A 23,609-nucleotide genomic window follows, 5' to 3' on the forward strand; every position below is an offset into this window, starting at 1 on the left:
GTGGTGTGTGATGTACACGTGGTGTGGAATATGCCTGTGTGCAGTGCACTCCGTGTGTGTGTGTGTGGTATATCTGGCATGTGATGTCAGGTGTATGTGTCTGATGTGTGTGGTGAACATGCCTGGCTCCCACGTGTGCATGCAGCGTGTGTGTGTGTGTGTGTGTGTGTGGCGCCCTTGTGTGTGGCATATGCAGCCTGTTACAGAAGTGGGGCTGGGGTTCTTTCTTGAACTGCACTTGATCTCTTACTACATGAACAGAAGTCAAAATCATTGTGTCAGGGCTTTCTATGAGTCACCTCTACTCTTGGGTACAACCAGAGGCATCCAAAGTATTACTGTCATCCTTGTTTTCCCATTGAAGAAATTGAGGCTGGCCCAGGGAAGTGATATGCCCACAGAGTCATCAGCAGAGCTGGTGTGAAGCCAGGTTCCCCCTGCCCCTTCATGTGTTGCCCTGTGAGTCTGGGAACCCTGAGCTCTGGACCAGAGTCACCATCCTGCCCCAAACCCAACCACATGACTTTGGCCAGGGTCTCTGAGGAGCGAGAGCCAAGTCACCTGGTTGGAGAGCTAGGCGACCAGTGTGACAAGAGTGGCGAAAACCCACCCGGGGTGACAAGGAACAAGGCTGACCAGGACAATGGGCAGTGTGTGTGTATGGCACGTGTTGGTGTGTGACAGGGGGACCTCAAGAGGCCAAGGGCTTAGGCAAGATGAACTAGACTACCTAATTTACACATTAATAGTTTATCCTGAAGTTCCGTCACTGAGGAAAAAAATAGTATTTTCTTGGGGGAGGGTAATAGCTTAGTGGTAGAGCGCATACTCAGCATACACAACGTCCTAGGTTCAACCCCCAGTCCCTACATTAAATAAATAATAAACCTAATTACCTCTCCCCCAAAACAAATGAACAAAAAAAGTATTTAAAAATATATTATCCTCTTACTTTACTTCTGTAGACACAAATAAAATGTTTATCAAAATAATTCACTAGATGGGGGAGGATATAGCTCATGGGTAGAGCACATGCTCAGCATGCATGAGATCCTGGGTTCAATCCTCAGTACCTCCGTTAAAATAAACAACTCCTAATTACCTTCCTCCCCTAAAAAACTTTTTTGAAAAACAACAAAAATTAAAAAAAAACCAGATCATAAAGCCATCATTAGATTAAATTCTAAAAATTCACTAGAGAATTAAAATAGTGATTGATTTTATTTCTTTGCATCATGAGAGTAATTGAGAGAACATAAAACTGCATTAGGCAAAGTAACAGCCTCTAATCCAATCTAATAGATGATTTGATCATTGTGATTAAGTGATTGGATTATTTGGGCATTTCAAATAGATTGCACAGTATTTTAGCAAGTTCTTAAAAAATTCTTATATAATTTTTAAAAGGTTACTTCCTATTTACAGTTATTGACTATATAACATGTGTTGTACAATAAATACATCCTTGAAACTATCTCATACTCAACAGTTTGTACCTCCCACTGCCCCACCCCTGTTTTGCCTCTTTGCTCCTTCCCCTCCCACCACTGGTAACCACATAGTTTGTTTTCTATATCTGTGAGTCGTACCAAGATTTTTGAGATCTTTAAAAAAAATCGAGAATAATTTTATGAATGTACGCCAAATGCAGACAGACAATCGATTTTACAATTTCCAAAGTCTATTACCTGGTCCATCTTCTGAAGAATTAAATATCATTTAAAAGGAGATTGATACAAGCATTCCTCTAACTTCCAGAAAAAGACTAGAGAGCAGTGGAAAAGTTGAAATAAAAGAGAGATTAATCTTTTATTTCCTTTGTGTGTGTGTCTGTGTATGTGTTAGGATTATGTGTACTGTGTTGTTTTTAAGTACAATTATTCTTTATCCTGTACTTAACTAAATGAATAAACAATAAAGAAGATAAAGCTTAAAAAAAATGCCTGGATATGTGTGTGCAGCAGATCGAGAGAGAGAATGGTCAGCAGGCAAGAAGAGTAGGGCAGAGGACAAGAAAGCAGGAAACACATGGCCAAAGACAAACACAATGCAGGAGAGATGCAGGAGTTAAAGTAGCCATGAAGACCAGAGAGCATGGTTTGGAATCAGAAAGATCCAGCCTGGAATCCAGCTGCATCATTTTGGGCTAACTGGCTGTGGGCAAGGCTCCTCACTGTTCAGCTTCAGGCTCTTCTTCCTGTGACATTTGAGGAATGTACTAGCAACTCTGTATCAGCTAGCACTGTGTAACAAATGACCCCAATATGAAGTGGCCTAAAACATGTATTATGTAGTTACAGTTCTGTGGCCAGGAAATTGGACGGGGCCCAGTGGGGCTGTCTCTGATTCCCTAGGGGGCTTCTCTACTCAGATGTCTACCTCCTCAGCCAGAATGGCCCAGCTGATGGGGTTAGGCATGGGGGGCTCAGCATTCTTGATCTCCTGGTTCCTTATTCTCCATGGAGGTCCCAGGTCACTCCCTCTTGCCACTTGGCCCTCCAGCACAGTCACCAGATTCTGACATGGCAGCTTGGTGCTCCGAGGACTGCAAAGGCAGACACTGTCAGGCTGCTGCCTCCTCTTTTAACAGTTTTATTGAGATATAATTCACATACAGGTTACCTGTTGAAATTGGATGATTCGTGGTTTTTGGTATATTTCAAGAGTCAAGTAACCATCACTACAGTCTGATTCCAGAACATTTTTATGACTTCAGAAAGAAACCCCGCACTCTTTAATAGTCGCTCCGAATTCTCTCCCACCCCCATCCCTGGCAACCAGCAATCTACTAAAGTAGGGCCATAGGGAAAACACAAACTGTTAGATCGACAACTTATGTGGAATAAGATATCTGTATGTGGAATAACTATATACAGATATCTGTGTCTTTGTGTGTCCATATGCATTCTCACGTGTATATAATATTTAATGAAATGCTCCATTTATTAAATATTTTTGAGCTCCTGCTGTGTGCCAGATCTGTGGAACTGAAATGCGTGAATAGGTCTGGATGTGTGTATACAGGTGCCGTGTATCGGGATGAGACATTCATTCATTCATTTACTCACTCTCTCATATATTTAAGAAGCACTTTTCTACCTACTGGGGACAAGGAGCCCTTGCAGAGCTCAGTCATCTTAATGTTTCTCCTCAGTTTAAAAAAAGCAGGTAAATGGATTTCCTGATTTTTCTTAACCTGACCCATGCAAAACAAATAGCTTATTTCTATGTAACCCTTGAGTAAAAAACTAATATATTGTATAGCTGAGTTAGAAATTAAAAAGAGAGGCAGGACTGGAGTATACTTGGGGGAATGCTTGTTTATTTTGCTTATCTTAAGGTGAGATACAGATTATCTCCAAATGGGCTGGTTTCCAATGTGGACCATGTACACAAAGCACGTCATTCTAGAAGGGGGAGTGAGTAAATTAAAGAGAAGTATTTTGCTCATATTTATTCTCCCCTACAAGTGTGATGTAACACTTTTCACACGTGCAGAAGCAACCAACCAAATCACGTGCGGAAACAGCCGTTTGTTCAAATAAAAATGCTTCCCAGAAGCATGACAAATGCAAGACTAACAGGTGTAGCACAGACCCAAGGCGCGCATGTGGTTCTCATCAGCTGCCTCTCTACTGTTTTAAATCTAGGTCTTCCTGTAACAAGGAAAGAAGTTAATTCTCCTGAGGCTGTGGCTAATAATCCACGCAGCCTGCCTTTTCACCCCTTCGCATAACCGTATTTCTAACAGAACTGAGAGAAAGAGGAAGTGAGAGAAAGACAGCAATGAAAGAAGGTAGCGAGGTGGGAAGTGGGGGCGGGGAACCTTAGATTTGACATTTAACAATTCTGGGTTTTTGACCTGTAACTGGGTGACCTTGGGCCTCAGTTTCCTCCTTTGTAAAGGAGGTTCAGAGAACGGGTTTCAGCATCTCCACACAAAGCAGGGAAACCAGAGGTTCTCAACAGTTGTCGGTTCTGCCAGCCAGGGAACCTCCGGCAGTGACTGGAGATATTTTTGGTTGTCCCGACTGGGGAAAGGGTGCTACTGGCATCTAGTGGGTAGAGATCACGGATGCTGCTGAACATCCTGCAATGCACAGGGCAGGCAACAGAGTGATTCAGCCCCAAATGTCACTGAGGCCCAGGGGGAGAAACCTGGTGCAGGCACAGATTTCAACGTTGGTGTCAGCTCCTGCGGTTGGCTTCTGCGGTTGGTTTTGGGGCTTTCCTAGCTGGGGTGGAAGCTCCTCTGCGAGGCGCTTTGCGGTCTCATGTTTTTGGGGTCCCGGCCGGAGGCGCTGCAGACCCCCGGCTCGCACCCGCGCCCTCTGGAGGGGCGGTGGCGGCAGTGTTTCTCGCTGCTACCCAGTTGACCCTTCCGCGCACAGAATCAACTTGGACGTCTGCCCTCCCTGGCCCCCAGGAACGCAGATAGAGGAGCTGGGAAGGACCTCCGGACTCGGAGAACTTGGCAGCTTCTCCTACCCGCGACTCCCGTCACCTACGTCAGAACGGGGAAAGCTTTTCTGCCCGAGGAGGGGTCCTTCCGCTGCCCTCTCGGCCCCGGGGATAAGGCTACCGCTCAGCTCGCCCGGGTTCAAGGACTCGGCGCGTACCGAGCGGTTGGGTCGGAAACCTCCACCTCCGGGTCTGGGTGGGGGCGGGGCCTCCAGGCGGCGGCCGTTGTCCCGCCCAACCGCCTCCCAACGGCTTCTTTGGCCAGGCAACGGGGAAGGGCAACCCGATGAGGCGAGTGCGCCTGCGCACGCATGCGTAAATGGGTGGGGAGGGGCCCGCGCTTGGCCCCGCCCAGGCTAGGCGAATTTGCCCACCCCATCTCCCAACCTCCTCAGCGTGGCGCCGACGCTGCGTGCGGCGCGGGTTACCCAGAGTGCTCCGCGCGGGGGCAGCTCACTGGAGTTTGGTTCTCGAGGCGGCGGCAGCAGCGGCGTCGGCTCCGGCGGCTCCCCCTCCTCCTTTGGTGGCGGCGGCGCCCCGGGCCCGAGCCCCTGCCCCGGCTCCCCTCTCTGCCACCCCGCGCGCCCCCTCTTCTCCTGGCGCCGCGGGGAACATGAGGCTCCGCTCCCGGAGGCCGGCGAGTGAGTGACCCCCGTTCCCCGCCTCAGCCCGCCCGCCCGCTGGCCCGGCCGCTCCCCCCCGCCTCGCCCAGGCAATGACAGCGGCTCCGCCGTCTCCGCAGCAGATCAGGGACCGGCTGCTGCAGGCCATCGACCCCCAGAGCAACGTAAGTATTCACCGCACGGGCTGAGGTGGAGGCCGCGTGGGCCTGGGACTCTCCCCCTCCTTAGTGCCCCTCGCCAGCCGGGCTCCAGGGCACCCGCCGGACACCCACCTGCCCTCGAGGGCCGCTGCCATCCTGGCCTCTCGCCCCCCGGGCCCGGGCCGGGGTCAGGTCGGGCAGCCGGGCGGCGCTTGGTACGGGAGGCCGAGGCTTCCGTGCGGCCTGGGCTGAGAGAGCGGTCGGGAGTTAAGACCAGAGCTTTTCCTCCTCTCTTGCTTCAGCTCTACGACCCTTCCTGATCCTGGCAGAGCTCACCCGCCTCTCCCTTCCCGGGGGACCCGCGACCCCCGGGAAGCTTTCCTGGCTGGGGGGAGGGGAGGGAGAAAAGCTGTGGAGCAACTGGTGTCCGGGGTATGACTCGGGGAGCCCGTGCCACCGGTGTCTCGGCTTTCTGGGTGGTCCAGGCAGTCCTCCTTCCCTTTCCTCCTGGCTGGAAGCACCTTTCTGGCTTCAGAGGGAACCCCCCCTCCGACCTGCTTTGCCCCTAGCCCGGTGCCCAGGGCGCTTGGAGAGTCCCCTTTGGTTCTGAGAGTGGACATGCCTTTGCCGGATCCCTCTTGGGGTCGCTGCCGACGGAAGATACCTTGTGCAGGGTGGGATTCTTCCTATACCTGTCTGGGCCTGAGTGCTCATTGCGTCTCTGATCAAGCCAGAGCTCCGCTTTTTGGTAGTGAATTAGATGTGATTGTTTTCTCTCCCCTCCCCCCACCCCTCGCCCTCCCTCGCCTGTCTTTTCCCCCTATCTGGGGTCCCAGCCTGTGGATTGTGACCTAGACCATCAGGGGTAACCCCAGGGTGTCTCACTCTCAGATGCTCTTCTACCCAGGCTACAGTTTGTAGAGGGATCTCCCTGCCCCTTCCTTATGTGTAGGGGAAGACTCATTGTGTTCTCGTATTTTCTCCGAGGGGTTGTTGGCCATTGGGTTCATTTTCCCCTGTGGCAGGAGCAGGTTCAGCAGTAGGAAGATGCAGTAGCATCCAGGTATGAAGTGAGCCCCTGCATTTCCTGGGAGACCAGGAAGTGGCCGTTGAAATCACTTTTTAATGTGCTGAGGATAGAAGAAAACAATCATCTTGGGCTTGGCCAGGTAACTCAGGTTTCTCTTGCTATGGGGGCTTTAGCTTTTCCTTTACATGAATTTGGCTGATTACTTTGGCAGTAGGCTTTAGCCTAGTATTTTTTGGAATAATTCATGTTGGATTGTACAATTTTGGTAGAAATAGAAAAGTTATGATCTTTGTGATTTTTGATTTATTAATAATTTTGTCATTTCTGGTCTTCAGACCCCATTAAGATGGACTTGGTGGTAATTGTCTTTAACAAATGTTGTATACGTTTTGGTTATGGCTTTGGGGATGGAGTAGACACAAGCTATATAAAACCTTGTAGGATTTTTGCAGTAACTAGTGCTACTGCAATTCCCAAGACTGAAATATTAGAGTATAAAATAAGTGACTTGAAAATGTAGCCTTGGCGACTTTTGCATCTTTTGTCGAGTCAGAGTTTAATTTCTGGAATTCCACGTGCTTCCACGTGCTTGTCCAGAGAATCTGAAAGGTTGCTGAGACATTAGCACTGATCCTTAATGCCACCTAGGAGAGCTTTGGGATCAGGAAGCGCTTTGATGGGCAATCGCTTTGCTGTAGACTAGGTGGGGCAGTGACCTCAGGGGTTCTAGTGTTGTGTAAGGGTCTAAACTAAAGGGTTCCTAGGAGTACAGGGGAAGAGGGGCCAAGCCCACAGTTCGGTTACCTGTCATGGAATTCACGTTTCACATGGCTAATTTGGGGGACTCTTGTGATAGATGTGTTTGGAGCCCTTCTAATGTAAGTGTGGTGGATGAAACTGGGAAACTGTCTCTGAATATGAGTGATGAGAAAGTGCCTCCTTTAAATGCTGCCATTGTCAGGAACATCCCTGAATATTGTTAAGAGCCATTTGACAGAAGTGTGGCTTGAAGCAAACCCCATATAGAAACTCAGAGCCGTGGAGGAGTAGGTTGCTGGTGGAGATGGTGTGAGACTATTTCATATTTTGCAGTTTCTGTTAATTGACCTGGGCTCAGGTGAGAGCTAGATGGCTCCAACAAGGCATTGCCAGCCCACAGCTGCGCTTCCCTGCTTGGCCCAAGTAGGAACTCCACTTCTGCGTAGTTAGTTGACACATATTTAAGATGCTCCTGGAAAATAAAAATGGGGACAGTGTTGAAGAGCCAACACTAAAATTAAACCTCTTCTGAGAGAGGCGACAGAGAATCGTGTCATGTAATGCTTACCTTTACGTGCCTGCAATTATGCTTAGCAAACTTAGCTTTTGCTTAAAAAATCAGTATCAGGCAGCTGACCTAATATCCACAAGTATCTGAAAAGTTAGTACCAAGTATCTGAAAAGGAAGTAACAGAGTAACGCTTACTGACCACCTCCTTGACAAAGGAGTTCTTAAGAGGAAAGTTGCTTCTTTGCTCTAAATTCTAGCCTCTGGATATTTGACTATCTATAGCATCAGGCTCTGAGTTAATAATTTCAGCCAACTCTATAATAAAGTAAATCCCGTACACTCCTATTCAAAAAGCAACTAACAGTTTTTCAGAACAGTTGAAGCCTTACTCTTCTTGTAGTGTTTGTCAGCCCAGGCTGCTGAAACTCTTTCTGAAGTGCGCTGTGTGCCTTTGTTCCAGCTTAATCTTATTTTGTTATGGATAAAGTTGAAGACTGTCTTCCTTCTGCCCAGAAATCGAGTCAGTCCAACCAAGCACAGTCTCCTCATCAAGTGATTACATTCCAGTTTATATCAGACATTCATTGTTTCACCAGAGTTCGGGCTTTGTCTTCCTGACCAGAGTGCAGCGTCCAGGAGCATGGCTTGTTTCTTGTCTTCTCTCTCTAGAGCAGAAGCTTTAGGTGTAGTTGCTAAGTCTTGGTTAAACTGACTGAACCCTAGAGTCCTTGGGCCTCCATTTGAGCCCCCTTTTACCAAAAAGCCCTTGTGACTGCTCCGTGCCCCAACATTGAGTCATGGAGTAGTTTAATACAGAGCTCTGGAGAACCGCGAGGAACAAACACAGTGTTAGTCTGGCATCTGAGAAACAGTCTGAGATAGTGGAGCGGGTGCTGCAGCCCCATGACAGGTTAAATAACAGCACAGGGCAGGTGAGCTGCCCTGTATTCACAGCAGGGAGAGGCCAGAGAAGGCGCTGCGGGGAAGAGACTTGAGCTTGCACTGGGCATCTGTGCCAGCGCCTTCCCAGCAGGAAATCTCCGAAACTCCTTTCTTCCTCACTGTTCTGCAGACATCAGGTGCTAAAGGGAGGTGACTAAGGGACCTCTGTAGAGAGACATATGAGAAAGAAAATTTTTCCACCTAGGAATTTGAGGGTTAAGACACTGCTGAAGTTTCCTCATCTGCAAAGTGGGGCTGGGAACTGGTGTATTTGCTCCATAAAGCTCCTTCCAGGTCCAGGGTTCAGATTCTAGGAGGGGCAGCAGAGGCTAACATGAATTATTCTAGAAGTTTTTTCTTTTGATGCAATTATATGGTATGAATTTTCTAAATAACAAAATACTAACATAGTTCTACACTGAGATGTATGCTTTACATGACTTTGTGCAGCACTTTGATGGAGTCTCCACCTTCCAACAGCCTCCAAAGAGAGGTAGAGTGAGTAGCCAGTCTCCCCTTTCTGCAGGTGCAGAAGCTGACATCATGACAGACAGTAGGTGCTGTTTAGTGTCTCCCATGGCCAGGAGAGGACAAGATGTCTTTGTTTCCTGATGACTTAATGTGAGGTGACTGTCCTAAAGCTAGGGACTTACCCAGAGTTATTAAGTGATAGTGCTTTTGACTCTGAACACCACTGTACTGCTCGCAAAGGTGGACAGACGGCTTCAGAAGAGGCGATGAGGGCAGCTTTCTTGAGCTCGTAAGGAAAGATGTGGGAGCTGCTTCTCTCCCACACAAGTTTATATGAGATTACAATTTGGGTTCGATTTACCTGTGATAGCTCTAACAGGTGGATGACATAGGCATCCTGTCCCGGAAACACCTTAAGGTTTCTGTCAGGGACACACAATCCTGGGCCAGACCACACTGTGGTGTGGCAACTGCTAAGTGGTGTGGAACTTTTCATGGGTCTTATGTTCCAGCTTCTTTTTCTGCTTCAGGATGACAGCACTTTTGATATTAATTTAAGATGCCATCAGTCCTGTAGAAAAGAGAAATCTTGTAAACTCTAAAATGGAAGAGTGTTATTAGTTCTGATTCTCACTATTAGAAGATAAGAAATCTAAACATGTGGATGCTTCCTTATCACACTGGTTGCCCAAATTCAGTAACCTTCCTGCCTTTGCTCTTTGTGTTGTGGCCAGGATGTGTGAGGATAGCAGTGTGGCATTTTATGACTTGGGGAAAGAGGCAGGTAACAAGTGTTGGTTGTGAAGCAAGTGTAAATCCTTGTTGTGACTCACTCTTTCCCTCAGAAGAAGATGGACTTTACATTCTGTCTTCACGGAGGTCCTCAGAGACGACTCTTTTAGGAGTATGGTGTCCTGGCTGGAGGTCACAGAGGCCTGGAGGACAGTCTGAGATCAGTTTATGGGAAGGGACTTTTGTCCTGATGCAGATATAAAAAGGCACCACGGTCACTTGGGCTCAAGATGCAGCTTCGTGGGGCAGGACATGCCCTCAAGGGTACCAGGCTTGGGGTTGGGTGAAGGAAGATATCTGTACTCATTTTGCCTCAGTTTTGGTGTTCATGTAGGTGTCTTCTTAGACGGTTTAACTAGTTTAACTAGAACTGACTTAACCCAGCCCAACCTCTAGGTGACTGCAGTCTGGTAGGTGGGTCTCCTGCCCAGCCCTCTGCTGTAAACCGCATTCTGGAAGCTGGGGGCTCTGCCTCTGTCAGTAGGAGCCATGCTTTTTCTTTTCCTTTCCAGTGGTGGCTGTCCTGAATCCACCTGGTCCCTGTGGGGCCCACAGGCTGGTTGGCAGAGTGGCGACTGAGTTTGGGGCTCAGTGGCTAGGTACGCAGGCAGTGCACTTTCAGTCCAGCCTCGTGAGTGCCCACGCTCAGACCCCTCCTAGTACTGCGGCTTTCACTCTTGGGCACGCGAGTAGAGTCCAGCAAGTATTGACACAGGGATTCCATGGACACGAGAGCATTTCCTGCGTAAGGAGGATCTACCAATATTCTGCATGCTGTGTTTAAAAGTACTCTGAATGAATTCCAGGTCTTGGGAGGCAATACACTTACATCTGAATCACCAACTGGTACATGCTGTTTATGGAAAAATATTGTAAAACTGAAAAAGGTGGTTCAGCAATTGAATAAACGTTTCTGGCAAGTGCTTGTGTGCTGGGTGTGGAGGGTGCGGGCCTGGAGATGCCCAGCCGCTACCCTTGAGGGAGCTGAGCAGGCATAGAATGTGCATATGGATGATCTGGGGTGGGGCAGCCTTACAGGGCTACAGCTCTTGGGTCCAAGGGGAACAGTTCTTCACGTGTCTTACTCAAAGATTTAATTCAGGATTCTTAAGAATGTGAAATGGCTTTCTAGAGTTTCTTGAGTTTTCAGAGTGAAGAGTTTTATAGTCAGGTGCAGGAAGTCAGTTCTTCGTCCTTCTCTGACTTGAGAGGAATGGAGAGTTTGGAGGAATAGCTGGCAAATCCTTGAACAGTTTGCCCTCTCAGCAATGGGATGGGGAGGGGGCGGGTGTCAGGCTCCGTGAAGGGCCTGGGGGCTGGTGTCAAGTACTGGGGTTAGGTTTGCTCCTTGTGGCTTCTGGAGGCCATCCTAGAACACAGAAGGCAGGAGTTCCTGCGACGTAGGTGCTGTTGCGCTTGGGAAAGCTCTTGATTATCATCAGAGTTGGGTCGAGAGTCCAGGGCTACTGTGCCAGGTGGGTGTTCAGACACACCTCCGTCTGGGCCCTCAGACTCCCCACTTACGAGTTCCTGGAGGTTCTGTTTGCATGGAGCCTGCTAAGAGGAAGGGTCATGTCAGGTGATGTGCCACTGCCAGGCGGGTAGGGTTAGAAACCTTCCAGCGCCCCTGGGACTGCAACAAAGTTTCCTAGATTCATCCATTGGAAGCTATAAAATGAAGAGCTGCCATTTACTGAACACTTGCTATGTACGTAGTACATGTAGACAACTTTGCATCCTGGGTGGTTCTCTGAACTGCTCTTAGAAGGAGATACCCCATATTCATTTTGGAGGAGAGCAGAGGTTAAATGATCCATCCAGTGTCACAGAGGTGGATATGGGAAGCTCTGGACCCAAACCCAGGGCTAGTTGGCTCAGAAGCCAGTGGGCTTAACAGCAGTCTCCCAGTTCCCACATAAGCAGTACACAGCATGAAAGTTGAACTCCAGTCTGTCTTCTGAGATTAACCTTAAATGTGAAGTGTTTTTAACTTCCAGTTTTGCATTTCCATTTTCTTCCCATTTCCTACAACCTTTCCCCCCTTAAAATCTTCTAACCTTTTTAGGTGTCAGGTTCCATTTTTATGATCAGAAACATTCAGGAACTTCCACATTATGACAGGTGTACTTTGAGTACTGTTTTTTTGAGAAAATTCAGGGACAGAAGCTGCTTCTAATCCCTTAATGCTTTGAAATTGAAGTTATAGCTTGTCATCAAAACAGCATGTACTTAAACCTGCAAGCCAGCCTTACTTGTCTGTGTGTGACGCCTACTGCCTCTGTTTGGGGCTCCCTGTTGTCCCTACTGCTCTCCCTTTAGCAGAAACCTTTCCTGCTTTAATCCAAGACAATCTCCTTCAGGCACTGCACATAACTTAAAAATTCTACATTCCTACTGAGAACAGGTCTTGTTGATCATGTTTTCCATGGGATTGCAGGCTCCTTGGTAGCAGAGCATGAGTTACTCCCCAAGTATCTAGAACTTGTATGGCAAGTGGGTGCTCAGATGCTGTGAAGAGGATCAGTCTTTGGAATTGGTTGTCGACACTTAAGCACAGGTACTAGGTGCCAGCACTTTTCACGTGTAATCTGTACAGCAGCCCGGGGAGGCAGGTGCCCATGCAGAAAGTGAGGCTCAGTGGACACACGGCTACAAGGGATGGCACTGGGGTTAGAACCCACTCCTTCAGTCCGCCCTCACCTGCTGCTGCCTCCCATGTCACTCGAGAGAGGGCAGTGAGTATAAGACAGGCACCCCACTCTCCTGCCTGGGTTTGCATCCTTATGCTGGGTTCATCTGTATGATATTTTTGTGCTTGTCCAGGAGGAAGGTTGTAACTGAAATACTTTCTGCTTTCTCTGGAACTGGCTGAGGAAAAGGAGTGAGGTGTTTTTTCCTTTGGTTGGCATTTTTCACCTCTGACAGAGAAGGTGGTGCTTGATGTTAGATCCCTGGCTGGCTGTGGTTCTTGTTGACACCGTTCAAATGCCACCTTGGGACCCTTTGGCCTTTTTTGGTCATTTGACAAACCAGACCCTTCCTCAATACCCTCCTCCCCCGGTTTCATTTGTCAGGGCCAGATAGTGGGTGATGCTTTCTCCGGGCCACATCCCGTGGTGGATCAGCCTCGTGGCTGCTGTGGAGACACTGGCCACTTGTACACTGTGCACAGAGTGATTTTTCAGGTGGCTGGCCTTGTCTCTGTGATGGGGGTTCTATGGTAGCAGTTGGGTGGGTTACTGTTGGAGAACTAGCTACACATGACTGTGGCTCACACTGAGAGCCCATTGGTGGCCTGGCATCCCTCTTCCAGGTGCTGGTGGCCCTGATGCCCTGCTTGTACCTTCAGCCCCATTCCCTCCCCACTCCCCTGGTCATATCCGGCTCTCTGGGCCGTGCCTGAGCCACCAAGCTGTCTGCAGCTCCACCTGCACACACTCTGGGCTGCGTTCTCCTTGTCCCCTTGATTTCTTACTTGGCTCTCCCCTGCCCATATTCCAACTTAGCTTTCTTGACCCCTCTTGCCATCAGATTCCTCTCCTAATCCTTGGGTTGGAGTGTAAGGAGATGGCCACATCCATTTCCCCCTGGGTCATCCCCAAGATAGCTGCCTGCCCTCCTTCTTAAGGCCAGTCCTTCTAGAAGCCGCTCCCAGTAGACACTCCTCAACTTTATTTACTTCCATGGTGCATCTTGCGTCTGTGCCAGGCAAGTTGGCAAGCTGGCTTTTTAGCGCTGTTGGGGGTGGGGTTTGGGTGCTAGTGACACTGCTGTCTAGGTATATAAAATAGGAATAGTTTACCCTTTCGCTCATTGTTTCACATTGTTTCCTTCGGGTTTTCATTTAGATAGTTGCAGGCAGGGCACCTTTATTAATTCTGTTGGCACCTCTCCCCCAGATGGAGGGTGGCACTGTGCTTATGACCAGAGCTTAAACTCGAGGGCCTCTTTGGCTTGTGTGGCAAGTTGGGTTCTGAATACCCACTCCTTCTGGTTAAACAGCAGACTGATTTGCCTATGGTCACACTTGGGTACCTTGCTGTTGCCTTGTCTTAACATACTTGCCAGGTTGTAGCTTCAATCCCCTCCTAGGTGTGGGAGTCCAGGAGAGCCTCACTATGGCACCACTTGTTCTCCTGTCCCCATTACCTCTCTTGGTGCTGTAGGAACTGTGCGGACTAGTCTGAGCAAGAGAAGATGATGCCTGTGACCCAGGCAAGAGCTGAGTTCTCCAGACTACTGTCCTCTTGAGCTCAGGGGCATGGATGGTTACTGGGAGGTCTGGTTGGAGCTGATTGTCTTGTCCATTTCCTCTTGTTTGTCCCTTGCCCCTGCTTACCGGAAACTGGTACCTGCCCTTCCGGGCTTGATTTCTTTCCCTTAGGTTAACTGAGAAGGATAGGGTCAGGTGATCTTTCATGGCCCTCCGTTTTTCCCTTCCTGTCTGTCTGGGGGGATGTCAGCAAGCACTCAAAGTTGGTGATGTCTGCTCCCCTCTGCTGGATGCTGGCAGCTTGGCAGTGAAAGAGATGAGCCACATGTTACATTTTAGGCGTGTCTGGAGGTGGGGAGGTTTGTGAATGGATGGTTAGTTCACTTTCACTTCTATTTTAAAGGAGCTTCTTGAACATTTAAAGTTCTCCCTTTGAAGGTTGGTTGACAAGCCAAAGCTGCCCCTGAGTGCAGGAGCCTAGCTTTTCACCCTCCAGATGTTGTGAGCTCATCCTGCATTTGCTTGTAACATTTCCCCTCTCACCGTGAGTCAGAGTGCTGTTTGGAATTTAAATTGGGATGGAAGAACTAAGAGGGAAACTGTTCTCTTTTTTGTCCTCGGCACTGTATGTGTCTGTGTGTCCTGTGGACGCAGTTCTTCCACGTGGTAGGAAATGCAGCAGCTCTGGGGTTTGGACTTTTGAAGGCTAAGGCATGATGTGGAGTGAATTCACTTATTTGCTTCCAGTTTGAAAACTGCTAGAGTCACTTTGGCTTGGCTTGAGGGTGGGGTGGAGGGGGCTTTGTAAGAAAATGGTAGTGCCCACAGGGAGTGGGGAGGAGCTTGCAGAAGAAGCAGGGTCTGCTGTGCAGACGAAAACAGTAGGCATCCCCAGTCTTCTGTAGCTCTCCCATGTGGCAGAATAGAAACAGTGAGGACACTGATTTGGGGTAGGGGCTCGGGACTCTGTTGGGGTTTCTGGTGAACCTACCTGTCAGCCCTGCTCAGAGTTAGGGAAGCTGGCATCTGCTTATTGCCCTGGGGATGATGCTCCTGTGTCAGGAGGACAGTGCATGTGGTTTTCTGTCCTGTCAGTGGTGGGCTCCCCCAAGTTGGGAAATAGGAAGTGGCATCATCTGCTTTGTAAGATGAGCCGACCTTAGGCATGAGGGTGCCCTTGTGCTTGTCACTCCAGGCTGTCTCCCCAGGTCACCATGCTGTTCTCAGTGGCCCGCTGCAGGATCAGTGCTGAGTGCATCTCCTTGGAAATGAAGGAAGCCTGAGGCATAACACGAGCGGTGCCCGTCGTCCCTGCCCCCTTGTACCTTACTGCATTGGCCTTTCTGCTCCCTCCAAACCTCCTGGCCAGGGTGCCTCCTTCCCCTTGAGTGTTTCAGCCTTGCCTGGGGAGCCCTTTCTGGTTATTAATGCTTTCCCATGTGTTCTCACCATGGCTTCCAGTGGTACCTGAATCCTTGCACTCCAGGTGACTGCTGCCCCCAGCATGCTGCGCTGTTGGTTGGTGGTGCCACTATCCCCCACTCTGCTGACCGCCTCCCTTGGTTACTCCATTCCTGCAAGCAGAGTGTCTGGGGAGGTGCAGCTGCTTCCCAGCCAGTCTCCTGCTTCCTGATCTCACTTCTGTGCCGGCCCCAGAGTGAGCGCCCCAGAACAGACTGGGACGTGTCATCCCTTCTCTTGGTGCCATGTGGCTGACGAGGTTAACATGTGAGCTCTTTAGGTGACAGAGTGGAGAAGGCAGTCTTTTTCCAGGTGGAAAACCTGGGCTTTAGAGTTGGGCAGAACTGAGTTGGACTCTTGACTCTGCTATTCATCATACAGCTTTGGATGTTAGGGTTGCAGCCTTAGTTTCCTTAGGAGGATATTCATATGCTGCTTAGGAAGGCTGTTGAGAACGGTCCCGGGCATGAAGCATCCTGAGTATTGACATGTGTGCATGGTAGGTGACAGTTCACAGACTTGGTGATGGGCAGCCCACCCACCTCCCTTCCCCTCCATGCCCCTCCCTCCTTCTGGTTCATGCCCATTGGATGGTTAGTGACTGAGGACTAGCTAATCATAGGGCTACATCTTCCTGGCCAGTGATTGGTACAAGAATGGGCCTGTGGCCCAGTCAGAGCCAGAGCCCATAAAGGTTTTAGTGCTTTGCTAGGGTAGCTGGGGGAGACTTGAATGGGAGAGGATGTTAGCAGGTTGCTACTAGGGTCTGCTGCCTGGGGACAGCCTGCCCAGGAGTGAGACCAGCCTAGAGGGATAGGGAAGAATAAGTTGCCTGGGCCTGACTGGCCCAAGGTGAGCCCTGTCCTGAACTTTACAGCTACATGAGCCAGTGGCTTCTTTTCTTAATGAAGCCCATTTGAGCTGATTCTTCTGTCAGCTGAGCACATTGTGCCCCCGTCTCTGGTTCAGGCCTCCTCTCCCTCCCCTGCTTCAGCCACACTCAACTGCTCATCAACTTCTGACCTGCTTGTGTACCTCCACCTGGATAGCCTGCCCTCCCTCTATTCTCCCTGCCTCCTTCCTTCCCTTCCTACCTACCTCTCTGGGCTCCAGGCCCAGCATGCCTCCCCCAACAAGGCCAGTGCCAGCTGTCCCAGGAGCACTGTCTTCTGATTGTTCCTGGCATCCTGTTCCATCCGGTCTGGCCCACAGCACCTTTAACCTGTCTGACATGGCTGTGTCCGCCCCTCCTTAGTTCTTTTCTTGCTGGTGCATAGTGAGCCTCTTTATTCTGTTAGGGCCAGTGACTAGTTTACTGTGGGTCTATCTCTGATTTCAAGCTGTGGATGAGCACAAGCTGTGCCTAACCTGGGAGGACTAAGCTAGGTTTGGGATAAGAGTTAAAGTTTGGTTTGTACTGAGTAGGGCAGCTGCTCAGCTCGCGAGTGTTGAGGTTGGGGTGGCTGATTCTCTGGAGGACACCCCCCTTCCTGTGGTGGCTGCTTGGCCCTCTCCAGAGCTCAGCCCTTTGGGGTCTTCCTGTGGTACATGGGTTCCCTCAGAGCTGTAGTGGCAAGGCCAGCACTCAGGCATTGGGCCTGTCCTGTGTGTGCCACTCAGTTCCAGGGAGGCAGGAGACAGGAAGCGGGGAGGGGGCAGCCATAGGTTTTGCAGCACTTGCCTAGCCCTCCTCATGGTGTGGTGAATCCCTCGAGCCCAGAACCCACCAAGAGTGAACATGCAGACCTGGGCCAGGACTCCCCTTAGAAGAGGGTTCTGAACACCGTGAGAGCAGCAACTCCAGATCCTACTTGGTTGCTTCTGCCTGGGGGGCCTGAGGGTGAATCACTTCATGTCTCTGGGCCTCAGTTTCTTTATCTGTGATATGTGGCTGCTGGTGCCTTCACCTGGTGGTGTCGTCCTGAGGGGTTGAGCGTGTTAGGTGCCTGGTGCAGTGTCTGGCTTAGGTTTAGCCACATAAATGAGGGAGCTGGTACTAGTTCTCTGCTAAAGGTGAGAAAAAGAGTGAGGGAGGTTGTCCTTACCTGAGGCTTTGCAGTTGGAAGTAGGAGAGAGGGATTTTAATCCTATTAGTAGGTAATAGACCTGCAGGTGGTGTTCATCCTGGAGGGGCTGACTCTTCTTCAATCTAGTGAACAACCCTACTTAACAAATCAAGTGTTCAGTGTCTTTTGGTGTCATCTTTTATAAAGGTTATCTCTTTGTAGGGACATTATCTTTGGACTATAACAGAAACAGGAGGATGGCAGCATCAACTCTTATTGTGTGCTCACTCTGTGCTAGGTGTTATCCCATTTAATAGATAAGATGGAAGCTTAGCTAGGGGAAGTAGCTGGCCGTCACCCAGCTGACCTTTACTTTTCTCATGAGGCCACACCATGCCCACTGCAGAGAGGAGAGTGTGGGAGATCCCTGCCGAGTTATTTCCTTCCTTGCACAGCACTGCTATTGATGGAGATGGTTTCTGTCTGCACTGCCCTGTATGGTATCCACAGCCACGTGTGGATAGCCAGCACCTAACGTGAGTGGTAACACCAGGGGACTCACTTTTAAATTTCCATTTTAATGCCCACCTGAATTGGACAGTGAGTGTGCTTCTAAGGCCTCAGATTACTTGTGCTTTGGGTAAGTGCTGGGGACTGTGCTGTCTTTTTCCTCATGGGGAGATGCAGAATGTGGTCCCTGTCCCCTCCGAGAAATCCTCAAGTCCTGGCCCTCCCCTGTCACACCACTTGGTTTCTTCCATATCTCTGGAGCCCCTGAGCCATGTCAACTCCATTCACGAGGTCTCTCGTCTTATGGAGAAGAAAGCTACCTTCTCATTTCTTAAGTGCAGTTTTATAAATGCAAATCCTTTGAGCCTCCCCCCTAATAAAAAAGAAAGATGGACATATGGGCAGACAGAAGGAAAGAAAGAAAATTATTTCATATGCAAGGTTTTTGGATTTAGACATGGGTTCAAATCTACACAGCTCTGTTTCTGAAATATTTGTCCTTGGACAAATCACATCAAATAATTGCTGTCAGTCTGTCAAGTTTCCTGTCGTCTATAAAGTGAGGATAAGCCTTACCCTACCAAAGGGTAAGTAAAGCCTGAGGGGAAATTGCTGGGTACACAGTAGACACTGAACACATAAAGTGTTTTCTTGGGGGTGGGGTGGGAGCGGTTCTTCCCCTGGATGAGTTTGTAGATATTTAACTTTGGTTTTCACAGATGCTATTCTTTCTCAAAGATAGTCTTCCTTTTAGTGTGAGCAGTTACCAGACAACATTGCATAATTTTGCACATTTCTAAAAGCTCCCTGAGGGGGAAGCAGGAAAAAATTGATTGTGGAACAAAATCCCTGACTTGTAGAAGGAAAGGCTTCTTTGGAAAAGGTGCTTGGGTTGGAACTGCCAACTGGGTTTATAACCTGCCTGAACTTTTCCAGATCCCTCTGTATTGCCATTGCAGACGGGAGGGGGAGGGATCAGGATACACATTTGTGTGTGTGCGAAATCACCTTTAGGAAACAGTATCCTTTCAGTATGGAGAACTTACTCAGAACAAGCAATTAAAAGATCTCAGAGACATTACTGGACAAAGAAATGTTGACATGATTAACAATCAGAAGTACACCTTGTACTCAAACATGTGGGAAGAATGGCATTGGTGGGTAATCAAGACTGGGCATTAAACCATCCTGTGGCTGTTTTTATCTTCTAGCCTATCTCCCACCCCAGCCCCCTCAGCCCCCTCCAGGCTGCTGGCAGGACCCAGGAGCAGCTTCATACTTCACCCATTTGGAAAGTATTTATGTGGCAGGAGGTGTAGCCATGGTCATATCCTTTGATCTTGTCATTTTGCTCTTGGAAATTTATTTACATATGTATGATGATTTTTAATAACAATTTAACGGATATACCTATGTAATAATACTTGTTAATATCATTAATTAAATGGCATGAGAGAGGCTTAGGACACATGGTGCATCCAGAGTCAAATAGCATAGAGCCGTAAAGAAAGATCCTGAAAGCTCTGCAGAAAAACGGACAAGCTTTGCCATTATGAAGAAAAGGAGCATTTCTGTCAGCCAGCACAACTAGGAAAGGCGCAGAAACTAGAGCTTTGGGTAAAATGGCAAGCACTTGTATTGGGGCAGTAGGAACAGTTTTTGTTTTTGTTTTTCTTATGCTCCATTGTCTTTTCAATTAAGCAGTTTTAAAAAATGAAAATAAAAGTAGGCTGCTTTAGTCTGAAGAGCACTTGAGAACTGTTGGGAGCAATCAGTTGTGGAGTGGATTGCGGGGCTTCTGTGTACTGCAGCCAGTGGAGTGGAGAGGAGAGGCTGCTTTCCTCTCCCATGCCCTTCCGGGAAGGGCAGAGCAACTGTTTACCCCAGTCAGGTCCACCAGTTGTGTTCTTCATGTGCTCAGAGGACTGCGGTCCAGCCACCAGGGCAGAGAGGTTGTGTGTGGACTCTCGAGTTCTCTTCATCGCAGTCAGTGGAGCCGTGACTGTGGCTTTGTTAAAGTCCCAGAGTAAGCGTGCTTCCTGCTTTACTCCATCATACTATGCCCAGTCCGTCTGTAAGTCCTAGTTGTTCTCCTGCCAAAATGTATATTCTTCATTCATCCTCTTTTCTCCATCTCTTTTCCAAGGCTGGCTATTGCCCTCTTGGAAACCTTCCGTCTTACCCCTTCCAAACCAATGTCAGATCACTACTTTGTCGCTTAAGATCCTATACACTTGGAATAGACATTCCCCTGCTTATTGTCATGGTATACTGGTGCTATATGGCTTGGACCCTTCTTTCCTTTCTCATTTCAATTTATACTTCCCTTTCCCTCATTCATGACTGTCCAGTTCTCCTCCCTAGATCCGTGACCTCAGACTCCTTCAGGCTTCTCTTGGCCACCCATTGTAAAGAGCCCATCCCCTCGCTGCTGTCACTCTGCCTCCAGACTCTTTCAGTTCACAGCACACATAGTATATATGGTGTCCAGGTAGTGCACTGGGAAACTAGGAGGGGAAGATGAACAAGCAATACATTTCTTCAGTATAGTTATAAGAAAAATGAAGTATAAAGGGTTAGGAAATGTATTAAATATTGAACTTCTATTGACTTTCCAAATAACATTATTGATTTTTATGAAAGGGAGCACCGTGTCCCTGAACATAACTTTTATATATTAGGTTTGATTTTTTTAGGGTGTTTTTTTTTTTTTTGCTTAACTTTGATAATCACAATGGAGAAATTCTGTTTGCATGCGGAGATGATAAACCTTAGAAGCATTTTTTAGTAAACAGTAATTTATAACAGTTGGTATCTAAAGAATCCAGGTTCTTCCTTCTTTTCATTTATATATAATGCTGAATTACAGTAATGCAAATGGATTTTAGTTTCATTCAAACTTTATTTCAAACACTATGAAGTAATGAAGAACTCTAATTTGCTCTGTGTGATATGCCAGTAAATGTTTGACAGCTGGCTGGCTCTCCAGGAAAAAAGAAAGTATTGCATATACATATATACATACATAATTCATAAATTCTACTGATAAAAAGGATAGGTAACTGACAATTTGCAAATAATAATGAAACATGACACTTACTGTCAATTCCATGTAGCCAGTTGTTTCCCACAGACTGCTTTCCTTATTTTTGCTGAGCTTTTGTGTCTATGGTCAACTTATGAGTGTAGTTCTGACTTGAATCTTAATTGATATTTTTATGTTAGTAAGTGAAGTGATGTCTTTGCTGAAACAGATAATAGTTTTCAAATACTGGAAGAATATTTCCTCAGTGAGATTTGTGCTATTCCTAATGTAACGGCTACAGGCACGACACACTTTTAAATTTAATCTGCATGGTTAACATTTTCTCACGTCTAAACCCCAGGGGTTGGTGAACTATATCTGTAAAGGACCAGATAGTAAATATTTTCAGCTTTGTAGACCATACAGTGTCTGTCACAACTCTGCCTTTATGCATAGCATAGAAACAGCCCCATAGACAATTTGTAAACAAATGAACGTGGCTGTGTTCCAGTAAAACTTTATTTACATGGTTGATTTTATGTTAGGTGAAATTTCATCTCAATAAAAAATATATATACAACGAAATTGTAAAATGCTTTACAGAAATAGGCATTGGGCTGGATACAGCCCAGGAGTCTATAAGCACACTAACTTGACAATAAATCAAGCCCTGATTTGTAGTGTCTGCCAGTTTCCATGGTATAAATCATTCCAGTATGGCTGATTTCAAGCTACTAACGTGATGAGGCGTTGAGAAGACATGTCTCAGTAGCATACCATTTTCACATGCAGATATCATAGTCATGAATAAACTCAAAAACCTAGATAATAGTAAATGTGGGAAAATAAATAAGTGATAAGTGATGAGTTTTGAGTATTTCATCACCTTTGTTTTCAAATGTAACTCATTGTATATAATTTCTATCATTGCATTTTTTTAAGTTAAATTTTTTTACAGTGTATTTGTTTTCCTTTTTCTAAAATACCCAGAAGCCCAAACCAGCAATGCTCTTATCAAACACTCAACAACATGGTACAAAAGCAACTCATAGGACATTATTTTGTCTTAATGCAACACTGTTCCAATGAAATTAACAGATATTTGCATTTTAATTAACACTTGGGACAAGTTCAAACAGTAGCTGAGTGTCTGCTATGTACCAGTCTGCTGGGCACTGGGAGGGTGACCATAAAAACCATCTATTGAAGATGATTCAAAGAAATGGAAAGATATCCTGTGCTCTTGGATTGGAAGAATTAATATTGTTAAAAATGGCCATACTACCCAAAGCAATCTACAGATTTAATGCAATTCCTGTCAAAACCCATGACATTTTTAACAGAACTAGAACAAATAATCCTAAAATTTATATGGAGCCACAAAAGACCCAGAATTCCCAAAGCAATACTGAGGGAAAAGAGCAAAGCCCCCAGACTTCAGACAATACTACAGAGCTACAGTAATCAAAATAGTGTGGTATTGGCACAAAAACAGACATATGGATCAATGGAATAGAATAGAGAGCCCAGAAATGAACTCACACACCTACAGCTAATTAATCTTCGACAAAGTAGGCAAGAATATACAATGCAGAAAAGACAGTTTCTTTAGCAAGTGGTATTGGGAAAGCTGGACAACTGCAGGTAAATCAATTAAATTAGAACACTCCCTCATACCATACACAAAAATAAACTCAAAATGCCTTAAAGACTTAAGTATAAGACGTGATACCATAAACTCATAGGAGAGAATATAGGCAAAACGTTCTCTGACATATATCGTGGCAATGTTTTCTTAGGTCAGACTCCCAAGGCAATAGAAATAAAAGCAAAAATAAACAAATGGGACCTAATCAGATTTATAAGCTTTTGCACAGCAAAGAAAATCATAAACAAAACAAAAAGACAACCTATGGAATGAGAGAAAATATTTGCCAATGATGCAACCAACAAGGACTTAATTTCCAAAATATACAAACAGTTCATACAACTCAATAGTGAAAAAACCAACAACCCAATCAAAAAATGGGCAGAAGACTTACATAGACATTTCTCCAAAGAAGATACACAGATGGCCAACAGGCACATGAAAAGATGCTCAGTATTGCTAATTATTAGAGAAACGTAAATCAAAACGACCATGAGGTATCACCTCACACCAGACAGAATGGCCATCATCAAAAAGTCTACAAATAATAAATGCTAGAGAGGATGTGGAGAGAAAGGAACCCTCCTACACTGTTGGCGGGAATGTAAACTGCTGCACCCACTATGGAGGTTCCTTAAAAAGCTAAAAGTTACCATATGATTCAGCAACCCCACTTCTGGACATATATCTGGAAAAGATGAAAACTCTAGAAAAAAAACATGCACCTCACTGTTCATACAGCACTATTTAGAATAGTCAAGACAGGAAGCAACTTAAGCTGCTCCATTGACAAGTGAATGGTTAGAGTGTGGTATGTATAAATGCAATGAACTATTACTCAGTCATAAAAGAGAATGAAGTGCCATTTTTAGTAACATGGATGGGCCTAGAGATTATTTAAGTGAAGTAAGACAGATATCATGATATCACTTATATGTGGAATCCAGAAAATGATACAAATGAACTTATTTATGGAACAGAAATACAGACATAGAAAGCAAATGGTTACCAAAGGGG

The 23,609-nt window shown here is 47.0% G+C and overlaps 1 protein-coding gene and 1 long non-coding RNA gene across 3 annotated transcripts in view; one reads left to right on the top strand and one right to left on the bottom strand.

Moving 5' to 3' along the window:
* Positions 1 to 3,302: 3,302 nt before the first annotated feature.
* On the bottom strand, positions 3,303 to 4,684 carry LOC140688352 (uncharacterized). Of its 2 annotated transcripts, none has more exons than XR_012062995.1 (2): positions 4,620 to 4,684; positions 3,303 to 3,656 (listed from the first exon to the last, which is right to left on the bottom strand). It is a non-coding gene; the product is annotated as an uncharacterized lncRNA (long non-coding RNA). The 2 variants fall into 2 exon arrangements; XR_012062996.1 differs by having other exon boundaries at positions 4,509 to 4,678.
* A 219-nt stretch (positions 4,685 to 4,903) lies between these two features.
* The window catches only part of MED26 (mediator complex subunit 26), a 44,229-nt gene continuing 25,523 nt past the window's right edge, over positions 4,904 to 23,609 (top strand). Inside the window, exon 1 of the mRNA XM_006199092.2 lies at positions 4,904 to 5,248. Coding sequence (XP_006199154.2) covers positions 5,177 to 5,248 — 72 coding nt within the window. The 5' untranslated portion in view covers positions 4,904 to 5,176. The remainder of the gene's footprint in view (positions 5,249 to 23,609) is intronic.

The sequence above is a fragment of the Vicugna pacos genome, chromosome 22, assembly GCF_048564905.1.
Source record: "Vicugna pacos chromosome 22, VicPac4, whole genome shotgun sequence".
In the NCBI taxonomy this organism is placed as follows: domain Eukaryota; kingdom Metazoa; phylum Chordata; class Mammalia; order Artiodactyla; family Camelidae; genus Vicugna; species Vicugna pacos.